This window comes from Hirundo rustica, chromosome 4, assembly GCF_015227805.2.
Source record: "Hirundo rustica isolate bHirRus1 chromosome 4, bHirRus1.pri.v3, whole genome shotgun sequence".
In the NCBI taxonomy this organism is placed as follows: Eukaryota; Metazoa; Chordata; class Aves; order Passeriformes; family Hirundinidae; genus Hirundo; species Hirundo rustica.
Genome location: NC_053453.1, coordinates 47,622,604 through 47,635,340, shown reverse-complemented (window position 1 = coordinate 47,635,340; position 12,737 = coordinate 47,622,604). Strand labels below are relative to the sequence as shown.

Here is a 12,737-nt window from a genome sequence, read left to right as displayed (position 1 = left end):
TTCTTACCAATCTGGATGGGGCACAGAGTGACAAAGCCACAGCAGCTGCTGTACAAGCCTGTTGGGAACACTACGTCCTTGCTGCAATGACTTGCTGCCTGCCACAGCTTCATTGCTCTGGCAGCTTTCCTGAGGTGGGTGGGAAACTGGCTCTGCTGTACCCACGCCTGCCTCAGCCACAAGTCCCAGTGCAAAGCACGTTCACCCACACAGCCACAGGGGAACTGCAAAGCTCAAGATGGTATCAACAGATCTATCTGAAGAAAAGTCTGCAAATACATTCTTGCCTACCTCAGGAAAGCTGCCACAGCTTTCACAGCCTCCACCGCCACGTCCAGCACTGGGCAGTTCACTGTCTCCATCAAAACATCAATGGCTTCTACACATACACCTCGGTTTGTAAATAATTTGACTTCCACTGGTTGCCTGTGAAGAGGAAACAAAGCAAGCAAGAAGAATGTTGTCAGAGTTAGGTAACTGTAGTGCTCTTCCCTCATTTCAGCAAATAGCTGAGCCATGAGATTGCAGCCACGTTTTTCAGTATTGAGAGCAAGCTGGTCTCAGGGAGATACTCTCAGACTTGAGCAGGTAGAGGGTTTGCTATAAAGAGGAAATTTCAGCCAGTCAGAAGCACTACCATGATAAAACACCTACAGCCTGGATAACTGTGTGACTGCTCCAGAACACTGACATGAAAAGCACAAGAAAAACAAGCTTTGCAAAATATAATGATCTCTGTGCCTAGGCCTTTTGTTCATGCCATCTGCTCTGGCATTTGTGAGTTCACCTAGCAATTTATATTTTAAGAAAATAGAAGCAAACATCACCATCCTAGAATAAGGATAATGCCATGAGAGTAGCTTCTCTCTCCACACTCCTAATGCCAGATGCTGTCAGGACAGGAACCTTCACAAACTTGAAAAGTAATCAGGAAAATAAACACAATCCAACTATTTTGACAATCCTTCTCAACAGTGAACATTTTGGTCATATGTGGCCCAACATCTTTGAGCATTCGGCAAGAGAGCATGGAGAGACAACAGGCCATTAATCCCATAATTGGACAGAGCTGTGTAAATGGCAGAGTGTGCTCATTTGGCTCCTGGCAAGTCAGGTACAGCTGGGAGGGCAAGGGGAAGATAGGCAGCCATATGCAGACAAGAGGTACTAACAGTCTGCCAGAGAGTGCCTCCAAACTGAAGCAAGAAAAGCGGCACAGCATGACAGGAGCCAGATTTGGGGGCCAAAAGTACTCCCTGTTATTCAATTTTCACAGTCGTGTCTAACTAAAGCAAGCCAGGAGCACGTGCTCTCATGCACAAATGGGAAAGCAAAGTGAACTTCAGTAGAAATTACACTAGTAGCTCAGTTACATGGCAGAAAGGAACAGAGGAAGAACCATCCTTTTTAGTCACTCGATGGGGTGGAACCCAGCTTTGCAGCCACCTCACATTCTGCTGTGAGAAAAAGCTGTGAGGTGGGCATGGCAAAGAAAAGGACTTGTGGAACTCAGGCATCAGGAGCCAAGCCATAAGTGATGCAATGAACTTCCAAGTTGCTTCTACTTACACTGGGTAATTCTATTAATCCTCTGTATTTCCTTTCTTTAATCACTGACCTTCTGAAGTAAAACACACCAGGAAGAAAAAAGTCTTCACTGACTCATGCAGGGAGGAAGGGATGGAGGAGTATTGCTGACTCATTCAAGATGCACAAACCCACTTTCAATATGGTCCACTGTGATATCTTTGGGGCCTGGGGAGAAAGAGTGCAGGGCAGCACTCTTGAAGCTTCCTGAAACCTCTCATCTTTGGGCCCCAAACTACACCTGCCACTTTGATTATGCTGGGAGAGACAAGGGTCAGTCCAGGGAGAGCTACTCAACATTCCTGACATTGCCAAGGGGAACAGTAGTTTTGCATGGACCTCACCAGAACGTGTGGCTGACTAACACAAGAGAATCAAGATGCAAGCTAAAATCACCACCAGAGGTTCCAGCACTAGATCCCTTTCCCCACTATGCAATAATTTTAAATAAAACATGATTTCTAAGGCAAAGCTCAGAGATACAGAATGGGTGTGCAAGAAAATTACAGTAACTGCAGAGAGTGTTCTCTTTGTTTTACAAGCATAAATGCTGTAATTAGTGTTCCCCGCATCCTGATTTCTCTTTTTGACAGATCCCACACAGGCATCACGACACTGTTCTAGCACTGTTGCTTTTTCTTCTCCTTTTCTGCCACTTGCTACAAAATTGACTATGACATTTCCAAAATTCTGCTCAAGGGCTCTCCTGGGGGATCTAAGCGGCAAAAACAAGGCTCTGTCACTAGCACGGCAGGACAGGAACAAGATCATAGAGGCAAGAACAGGAAGCACAGAAGAAAAACAAGCCAGTGTGTATTATTTCTTAGCAGAAAACAAGAGGGGGAAAGTGACAGAAGACATTAATATTTCAGCCTAGAATTTGTTTTTGCAGTTTGAATTTAGCTCAGATACCAGAGGCCATAGAATTTGGATGCTTTGTTTTGTCAGAGGCACACTTAGCAGGAACTGGCTGGCTCACATATCCCAGGACCTTCCTGGCCTACTCGCCTACTCTTGTCTACAGCTGAATCTTTTCAGCCATCTTTTCACCTTCCCAACTGGCAAGGAAGCAGAAAGAAGCAGGTATAGTGGTGGATCCAGGCACAGACAGGACAAGCTGGGAGGCTCAGAAACAACCATAAGGCCCTTCTTTGCAAGAATAAAGGAGATGAGATTGTTCAGCACCATCTTTTAAATACAAAAAGTCTTGTGTGTACATAGATAGATAGATATCTGATCTTAGAAGAAAACCTTAAAAAGAAAAAGCCCCACAGTCTCCATTTTGGGGTACCAAACTCTGCCTGTGCAAGCCTGACAGGGTATTCCCTTACCTTTTCAATATTTCAGTAAAGAGCAGGAGCCCTTGTTTGTGCAACTCCACATTGTTCAGCAGCAGGACACCTTGGAGACTCCTCACCAGAGATTCAATGCCTGTACACGTTCAAGAGAAGTCACGAAGAAGCGTTTAACATTCCAGATTCCAGAATGGAAGCAAAATTCATTTTTAAAAGGAGGAAAGATTTGAACCATTATTATTCGGAGCTAGACAGAAATAACTGTCCAAAACTGTTGAGTGTTCACTCAGCTCCCTCATAACATGCTTCAACCTTCACTGCTGGAGGTTAAGTCCCAAAGAACAGAAGGAATTTAACCATTCTTCCTAAATCTACTCTTGGCATATCCACAGAAATACTTAATATTAACTCAGAGAGTGTCAATCATGATAACTGGTTATTATAATGAATTAACTCTCATCAGAAACTTATTAGGACAATGACAGTATAAATTCAAGTTACATTGGACATCACAAACATGTGTGATAGGTACTTATTTTCAGTCCTTTATCCATCCTGACTGGATGAAGTGCTGGAATTCAGCTAGAGGCAGGGAAATTACTGCAGTCACTCTGTCAGAAAGGCTGATGACTCACCATAGACAGTGTGACACTTGGAGAAGAAAAGGCGCTCTTCAGTCAGAAGGAGCAGGCAGCAGTACACTGACCAGATGAGGATTTCATTTTTGCACAAGAGACACTCAAAGAGGAACTCTGCAAACACACACACAAATAAGGTCACCCTGGTAAGAGGCAGGCTGCTCACAGCATGGCACAGCTGCTCCTAGAACAGAACAGAGGAAGGAGGAGGAAACGAGGAAACATAGCAACAGCCACAGGGAGAATGGCTGTATTATGAAATAGCAGGAATGGAGAACAGAGTAGATGCTCACAGGTATGCTAGTCTTCAAAAAGAGGTGACTGGAGAGCAGAAACCCATGGGCAGGCATCTTCCCAGCACAAACTCAGTAGGTGATGCCTAAGCTTTAGCTTTCATATTTTCAGATTCTGTGCTGCCTAGAGATGTAGCTCTGAGCCTCATACTAAGTGCCAGTAAGCTCTCTTCACAGAGCAGGCAGACAAAGCAAATCCTTTTCCTGCTGGAGACCAAGGACAACTTTCAGTCCAAATGCACAAACAACGGTGGACTGAAGGGAGGAACAAGAAGGATGGGACCTCACAACCTGAAGCTGTAACTGGACAATTAAACCCCAATATGCAAATGGACCAAAACTTATAAAAATGTAAGATCTTGTGGCCTTGAGGCCATCTTTCTTTTTTGACCACCCTGGGTGCAGCCTTGGCTAGGCTCCTGTCTTGCCCAAGGTGGATACCAGAGGCCTTTCAATAAATATCTTATTTTCTAGCTCTGTCCAGTCTCTGTTTCAGGAGAGCCTTCCTAAGGCATCAGAGGAAGGAGCTGAATTGTGCATCTAGCCTTTGGCACAAATGAAAAGCCACAAAACAAGTTTTACCACAGATGCAGCGACCTTTTTTCCTGAACCCTTTTACATCTCCCAAAGAATTTGTATCATGAAAGTATTTCTGTCTTTTGGGATTACAGAGAAATAATAAACCATCTCCCACAGCTGCATTCTAAAGCTAAATCCTAGACCAAAATCTGAGCAAACCTACAATATTTAGTAGAATGAGACGGAACCCCAGTTTGCTTAGGCTTGTATCTAAGGTCCTGCAAGAAGGACCTTGACCTCAAGGACTTAGCCAAATTCTCTCTGTGGAAACTCCATTCTGCCTGATGACACCTGTTTCTAAACTTTCAGTTGAAACATACTCTCCCCTTCTACTCCTAAAATCACCTGGTATAAAATCGCCACATTATGCCACCAGTGGATTTCATGGAGCCTGCCTGATTCCTAAACAAAACATCCAGAGGCAGCTTTGATACTGGGGAATGAACAATAAGATGCTACTGGGTTTATTCACCTGGGACATCTGCATGGATAAAAGCAGGAGCATATCTGCTAGGAGAGTGAACCAGCACTGCAGCCATACAGTGAGAACTCGCTGCCTGTATCATCTCATCTCTGGTCAACAAGAGCTGATGGGAAGCAAAGTCAAAAAGTCAAAAGGAGAAAGGAATGCAGCTATGAGTAGGAAACAGTTTGTTCTACTTTTTAAAATTTAGAACATAAATTAAGATCTCTATTTTGGCATTTATTTCACAGATTAAACTTGCTAAGGTAAGATAAAACACTGAACCAAAGAGACTCAAAAAAGCACATGAGAACCACAACAGAGTAATTCATGAGTAAGAATAGTTCTGCCCCCGGGTTTAGTCATGCTGGTGGTGCATGTACTGTATCAGACCTCAAGTGTGAGTGAAATCAGCTAAGTCTAGGAGTAAAATTTTCCCCATTCCAGAATGCGGGAATGAACAAGAAGGTGATCAACAGAGGTATCCCCATTTCTCAGTGCAGCCTCTATTGCTGGTGCTCGTAACAGAACACTCTGCTTTTGTATATATACAGTGCCTTAGATAAAGGTTCATTACAGGCCAGCAAATTATTTACGTGCGCCAACAATTCACTACTACTTCAGCAATCACCTTTTTGAGAACAAGTGGCAGTGGATTTTCCCCTTCCAAGAAGTTAGGGTTCTCAGTCTCCTCCTCTGTCTTTGAATTATTCATAAGAATAGATACAAAATGGTCAGATTTCAGCAGCTCCTTCAGCAAACCTGCAAAAGGGGGAGAAAGAATGAGCACCATATTGAGCAGCACAGGGAGGATTATATTAACACACGAGTATTTACAGACTAGGATTTGTTGCCAACTTCCTCCCCTCTCTTGGAGGGCCTCACCTCCAGTTTAGGGAGCTTCTTCTCACTGTATCCCCAGATACTGCCATGACCCCCATGCCTTGCAACCCCTTGTTGCTGATGCTTTTTGCTGGTCTGATCTGCTCTGTGTTCCTTCTCAGAGTCACGTACGTACATGGAAGCATCTCAGGAGCCCTCTACTTGACTTATCTTCTGTTAGTAACCACACCTTAAACTGTTTCTTGGGAGAGCTCTTGACATGCATTCTTCTCCAAGCAGTCAGTGACCCCAATAACAAGACGTTTTCCCTAGAACACTTCCTGGAGAACAGGCATTTATCTTCCCTTTCTATTTTCACAGACTCTTACAGGAACAGCTGTGTTCAGATAAAGGGTACCCACACTCCAAAAAAACCCCTCAGTATAACAGTATAGATCACTGCTACGGGTATTGATGAAAACCAGTACATCGGTACAAATTCACAGGGGTATCATCTGAGCTACAGAATTCTACTTTCAAAGGAATCATAATCTATTTCTAGTAGTTGAGTAGATAAGCTGAGGAGCAATACAGTTCTTGTTTGCCTCCTTCTAGAAAAATTAATTCCCTGGATGGTTTGCAAACAAGCAATGTCAGAAAGACTGAAATTGTGGTCCCCAGCAACAGCTGAAATATGCAGTTGGAAGGATAACTGCAAGAAAGTGCCACTTCCACATTAGCTCTATATCTGATTAACATGGTGCCCCACATCTAAAGACTCTATTTTTAGACTCCATCCCACTGCTCTACAAAACCCACCTGCCCATGTACAGTATTTGCATTCAGACACTTGGTGGCATGATCAGGCCATAGCATAAGCTCTGAAGAGACTGAAGATTAGTCAGTGCTGGGCAAATGTGAGGCATCAGGGAACATGGGGGGCTGGGGGTGCTCAGCAGCAGGTCTGTGCCACTTCATTGCTATGGAGTAACAAAAAGGATTGATGACTTTGGACAAGCAGCATAAAGATCCTCTATGGAATGACCCACATTAGAGCATCTAAACCATGCAAGGATTTCTTCCTCATTCTAAGCCTTCCCTTGCTCCTTGCAGTTTCTCTCAGCAATGCCTTACCCAAACAATTAACCTGCAGCTCCTTTGTCTGCGCACACCCCAGGGTATTCAAGAAGACACCACACAGCCTTTCTTCAAAGTGTCCTGAGAGCTGTTCTGTGCCAACAGGAGAGGAGTATAGCTTGCTATACAAGTAGCAGACAGCAGCCTTTATACCTTCATTTGGGTACGTCAAGCCCATCAGCAGATGATCCACTACATTATCTAGTATGAGGAACAGGAACAGCAAACATTCACTGACATTTTAAAAGCACCAACCTATTTCCCTTGAAAACTTGCAAAAGCCTACTGGACAGACTGGTGTATGCAGGTTAATGAATGCCACAATTCAGTGATGTGCTCAGCACCATCTGTCCCTCTGAGCAGAGGTACTGTAATAAACAGCTAGCGGAGCTCACTGTTCACCATATGAAGATCCATCATCCCAGCTCCCTCCACAAACAGTTCAGCTTGCTCAACGGACCCCCAAGCACTGGATCAAAGAAAAAAAAACCCTAAATGTATGTTGTCTGTGAGGCAGGCCCTACAGTTCACAGAAGCTGCTCTTGCCTGGCTAAAAGCTCGATAACCACCTAAGAAGGTTCTGACCTGTATCCCAGGAGGCCTGAATGCCACTCTGACTTCTGGACAGGCTCTTTGTGTGACCTTCATGAACTCACCTGGGGACAGGGGAGTGCGTGCATGCATGTGTACTAGGACTGTGAATACCACCCTTCAGCTGGACATGACATACTACTCACTGTGCTTTACTACCAGTATATCAGCAAAACCTGGGATGGCATCTGCCAGCTTGCCCAAGAGAGAAAATGTGGGTAGGCTGCTTCTCATGGTAGTTGCTTTGCACAGCTGTAGAGGAGACAGAGAAGGAAAATGTTTCACTGATGAGGATACAGTCCAAAGGCAGAAATGCACCCAAACCAGCAAGTTCTCAGTGATGCATAGTTTTCCAGAACAGGATCTTTTCCAAAGATGGATCCTCTTCATCACTTAGGGTAAACCACAGGAAAACCCCAAATACCACACTTAGTCTCCAAAATTTCTTTAAATGAATTCAAGGAATTGCTAGCTTATTGTTTCTTTTCCGCTTTCTCCCTTCCACCTCTTACATGAGCAGATGAACCAGATTAATTTCTCACCACTTTTGCTATATCTTGGTTTTTTTTGTACCCCATGGGACCATCATAAACTTAGGAATGAAGAGAGTAAGAACCCATGGTACATGGCTCATATAACTGAAACAGTAAAGTAGAAAAGAAGTATCTGAGAAAACCACACAGCTTCGTAAGAGCATCATGAAGCCCTATGACTGCAAGGGATCATGAGAACAATATGAAACTCCACGGCAGACACTAACACTGCCAACATAACAGCTGGGGAATGGGCATTAGGACATCCAAGGTCAGGCTGGATGGGGCTTTGAGCACCTGGGTTTAGTGGAAGGTGTCCCTGCCCATGCCAGGAGGGTTGGAACTAGATGGTTTTTAAGGTCCCTTCCAACCCATACCATTCTATGATTCTGTGATCCCACTGCAACATCCCAGTCTTGCAGGGCCACTCATTCCTCAAACTCTCAAAGACTGAAAGGAAGGGGATGAGAACTCATCTTCACTGACCTCCTTCTGACTTTCACCCAAAATGCAGTGTAAGTACTGTTCTGACTTCAGCTCCACAACAAGCCGCACCAGAACTAGGCAGAAAAAACAGGATCAGTAATGCACACACAAGAGCACTCACAATCCATCTTCCACGGGACTTTAGCAGACCAGTAAGCAAAGAGCTTAGAAATTAAGTGAGCACAGAAGTGCTGAGAGAGCAGGGTTACAGCAGCATTCCCACATTCCCAGCACTATTACTTCTGATAGCCCAGCTCAAGTTCTCTGAGGCATCATTCCAGCAGTCCTGCTTTGGCTGCATTACAAACCACGCATGGAAATGAGCTGCAAGTGACAAACTGAGCCTCAGGGTAGCAAGTAAACATAAGGAATCAGGAAAGGAAGGGGGGGGTGGGGAAACCTAGCTTAAAAGCATAAAAATTTATGGTAATTGAATACACCAGGCTTCCTACTGTATGAAAACTAGCCTTTAAAAACGCATCCTTCCAGAGAAGATATCAGAACTGAAACTGCTGAGGATCCTGAGATTCACACCCAGAGCTCCTCCTCCAGCTGCTACTGTCCCTAAGTGAAGTGAAATCTATCAGCCATTCCTTCCCACTGCAGTTATCCCATATACCTTACCAGAAAGCAAGGCGCCAGTCACCAGTCACCTCCTCAGCCCCAAGTAAATGTTGTTATTATTGGTTCACTGAAACTTTAAGAACTCTGTCAGCTCTAATAAGAGGAATCAGAAAGAAATGCTTGCCAGGCAGTGGCAACATATCACCTGGGGTTTCCCTAGCAAAATCAGAATGGAGTTGCCTGATGCTGGCAGGCTGCTGTGCCTCCACACATATACCAGCAGGAAGCAAAGTCCCTCTTCCAGTACTTTTAGAACTGGCACCTGAATGTTCAGCAGATAAAATTTTGGCAATAGCCCCTTTACTGTGACACTGCACACATTTCTACACAGGATTTGGTAAGGCTTTCTTGGATGTAGCTTGCCATCATGGCATGACTCATTTAGAAAACCTACACTTTTGACCTGTATCCTAGGAAAGCATTCTGAAAGGAAATACCAGACAGAGACTTTTGGGTTCACCATTTCTTGGTATATTTAAGGCAATACTAGACCTACTTCAGCTTACAGAGCTATGCATCTCAGCAGAAGCATGTCTGAGACAGGTGATTTATAGATGGTTTAATAGCCCTTTCTTACCCCAAACTGTCAGAAACATAAAAAAATTTCAAGACTTAGGCAACACTAATTTAAAATTGCTCTGTCAGTATCCATCCAGTAACATGGCAGAAAGACTTCTCTACTTTTCAAACCCATTTCAAGCAAGTGTCTGAAAACTAAAATTGTCCACCACCACATAAAATCCCTCTGGAAGAAGTTTGTCATTTTACTTTTCATGGCTGGACACAAAATGCATCATTGCACTGCTGATATCACTAGACTCAGCAGAGGTGCCCAGGGTTAACTGGACTGCAGAGATTCCTTTGTCAGCCCTGCAGATGTTTCCTTCAGTTTTCAAATGAGGGACTGCTCACAAAGAGGAATCTACAGCCTGTACAGCTAAATCACAAATTCCATGTACTCCTGAGGAGAAAGTGGTAGAACCCATAGATTTCCATTTGCTTTGACAATTTGGTCAGATCCAAAGACGCTGAAGTTGAGGCACTATTACCCATCAGATACTAAATTCATCACACACACAAAACCTGTGAGAGAAATGTTAAATATTTAAACATGCATGCACTGGCCTGCCCCCCAGTATTGGAGCAGACCACTCATTTTTGTTGCATGGTTTTCTCCACCAAAGCTGCGTTGAAGCTGAGCAACTTAGTATAGGTATCAGACCAGACAGATTCTCCCCTTCACAAACTGCCAGTAATTGAGATACGGCATTTGTCTCTCACCTTCAACGAACAGGTTCAGGGCACTGCTGTCTTCTACAGAATGCAACATCCCTACAAGAGAAATCACAATAGGTCATGGAACTCATTCCTGCTTCTGATCACCAGTGCTGTAATTCCTTCTTGTTAAAAGAGCTGAGGCTTTTTTAAAACTGGTTAGTTTTCACAAACACTGGCTGACACCAGCCTGTCAGACCACACTCTGTCAGACAAGGGTGGATACTCTCTGGGAGTATCGCAAAAGGTGCCTCCATAAGCAGGACACAGGGACATGAGACAGTGGGTTCTCTTGCAAATTTTTTATGTGCTTTAGAGTTGGAAGTCAATGGCTCCACCTATGTCAGGGAATATGTAAGTGCTGCCACCAGCACATCTCACTGTGTGTATCCTGTATTATACATCTGAAACAACACCCCGTAATGATGGAAGTCAAAGCTCAGCTGTGAGTTTTGTCCTTTGTGTCCTTCATTCTTATCAGTTACTATGAACAGCCTTTTCCCTCCATAGTACTGAAACACCTGAAACCAAATCTGAATGCCAGGTTTAAATCATCTGGAAACTATTCCAACATTAAATTGAACCTGAAGGCATCACTTCACAAGTTAATTCTACAATGAGAGCGTAAGATTTGCTATATTAAAATAAACCACCCTCTCACTCTACTAAACCCCAGAAGACAAGAAACTCTACCTCCCAGCCCCTTCCAACCTATAGCATCAGGTATATGGTTAGGATCCTCACTTCTGTCACACTAAATCACTTGTTTCAATACATCCAATCAAACTACCTCCCCTCTGAAGGCTCCATGATGTCTCAGAATTTTGGTCAACTAAAGCAATGTTATGACAGGTGAAGAAATTACTTATTTCCTGACTCATCTGCCCAATCTTTAGTAACTCTAAAACAAATTTGTATACAGCATTATTGAAAATCACAATATTAGCTGCATGAAATTCAGGCTAATCTGAAATATGCCACCTCACATCCACCTCTCTTAACCCTCTTTCTTCTGCCTGTGCTTATTCCAATATTCCCTCTCCAAACGTATTTTCCTGAATTCACTATTAATACATCCTCCACAACACTGCTCAAACTTTTGGGGGGTCCCTCTTACATTCTTGCACCAAACAATCCTTGGTTCGTCCAAGCTCTGTTGAAAATGAACACACCATTGTTTGTAACCCCAAGCTTAGACTGGGATTCCAACTGCTCTAAGAGTTACACCAAGTACAGAAAAACCCGAAGCTGTCCCCAAACCGCCCAATCATAAAGAGAATTCTTTTCTCAGAGAATTATTAAAGCAGACAAGAGCGCTGAAATGCAAGCACAGCATCCCCGTCTTCTAGGGTATTTTGTGTTAGGGCCATACAGTATATTGGGTGTATACAGGGTTGAACTGCACATAATCACCACTGTTTCCACTACTCTGAAGGATTATGTGTGCACACACTATTTAAAAAAAAAAAAAAAAAAAAGTATAATTAAAAGAATGAAAACTGCATAAAGTTCTGTTTCTAGCAACACTGTTTCCAAAATGTGCACAATACAAATTATGGCAATCAACTGTTTGAACTATTCAGTGTGTCAAGGTAGGTACAGGGTCTTGTAGGTTAATTTTCCCCAAAGAACAAGAATTATCTGTGATATGCAAGTGAAATGGTGTAATTAAAGGAATCTGGTATATTTGCTCTTTGAAGACATTCTTATTTCTACCTTCCACCTTTCCCTTCCTGCCTTACTGTTCCCTCATTTGGACCGTTATTTCTTCTCCATCAAGATTTTATTCATTTCAAAGACATCTTCCTGCTATCCAAACAGAAACCAGTAAGAGACATTCAAGACCACAGAGACTTGCTGGGAAGACACTTTCTGACATCCTGCCGAACACTGTTTTGCTGAGGCTGACTCACCAGAAAGCAGCAGTTTAGTTGTACAGCAGCAAAGAGTTCTACAAATGTAAAGTGATGACGTAAAAAACCCCCACTACATAGATTTGTGCTTTGCACATTGGATACTGAATCCTGCAACACGTTTTTAAGCTCACAGTGATTTCTCTATGAATTTTCATATAACTCCAGAGGCATGAAACCATAATGGAGGGCATTCAGGGAAGAGTAAAATGCCAGGCATTCCCTGTTCTCCACAAGGACTTTACAGATACATAAAGATACTTTGGAAGAATTGCAAGAGCTTTAGAAACATGCCAGTCTTGCACCCTGGGGAATATGAAAATTAATTAACCTATTCTTAATCAGTGACAGGCAGTTTTCTGCAAGGAGTCATTACACACTTAACAGAATGGGGAAAGTACGGAGGTAGGCACCTCAATATTCTTTTGCCCTTTTTTTTTGGCTTCCAGTGTGGGGAAGCTTCACATGTGTTCATGTATCCTCCCTGCTGCTGCACTAGGC

At 43.4% G+C, this 12,737-nt stretch overlaps 1 protein-coding gene across 4 annotated transcripts in view; it reads right to left on the bottom strand.

The window, feature by feature from the left end:
* MEI1 (meiotic double-stranded break formation protein 1) overlaps positions 1-12,737 on the bottom strand; it is a 38,912-nt gene that overhangs the window by 25,908 nt on the left and 267 nt on the right. For all 4 annotated transcript variants that reach the window (XM_040061984.2, XM_058420221.1, XM_058420220.1 and 1 more), the window contains exons 2-10: positions 10,330-10,380; positions 8,425-8,498; positions 7,552-7,657; positions 6,812-7,015; positions 5,487-5,617; positions 4,865-4,979; positions 3,518-3,634; positions 2,919-3,018; positions 292-426 (exon numbers count right to left, since the gene is read on the bottom strand). In XM_040061984.2, coding sequence (XP_039917918.1) covers positions 292-426; positions 2,919-3,018; positions 3,518-3,634; positions 4,865-4,979; positions 5,487-5,617; positions 6,812-7,015; positions 7,552-7,657; positions 8,425-8,498; positions 10,330-10,380 — 1,033 coding nt within the window. The remainder of the gene's footprint in view (positions 1-291; positions 427-2,918; positions 3,019-3,517; positions 3,635-4,864; positions 4,980-5,486; positions 5,618-6,811; positions 7,016-7,551; positions 7,658-8,424; positions 8,499-10,329; positions 10,381-12,737) is intronic.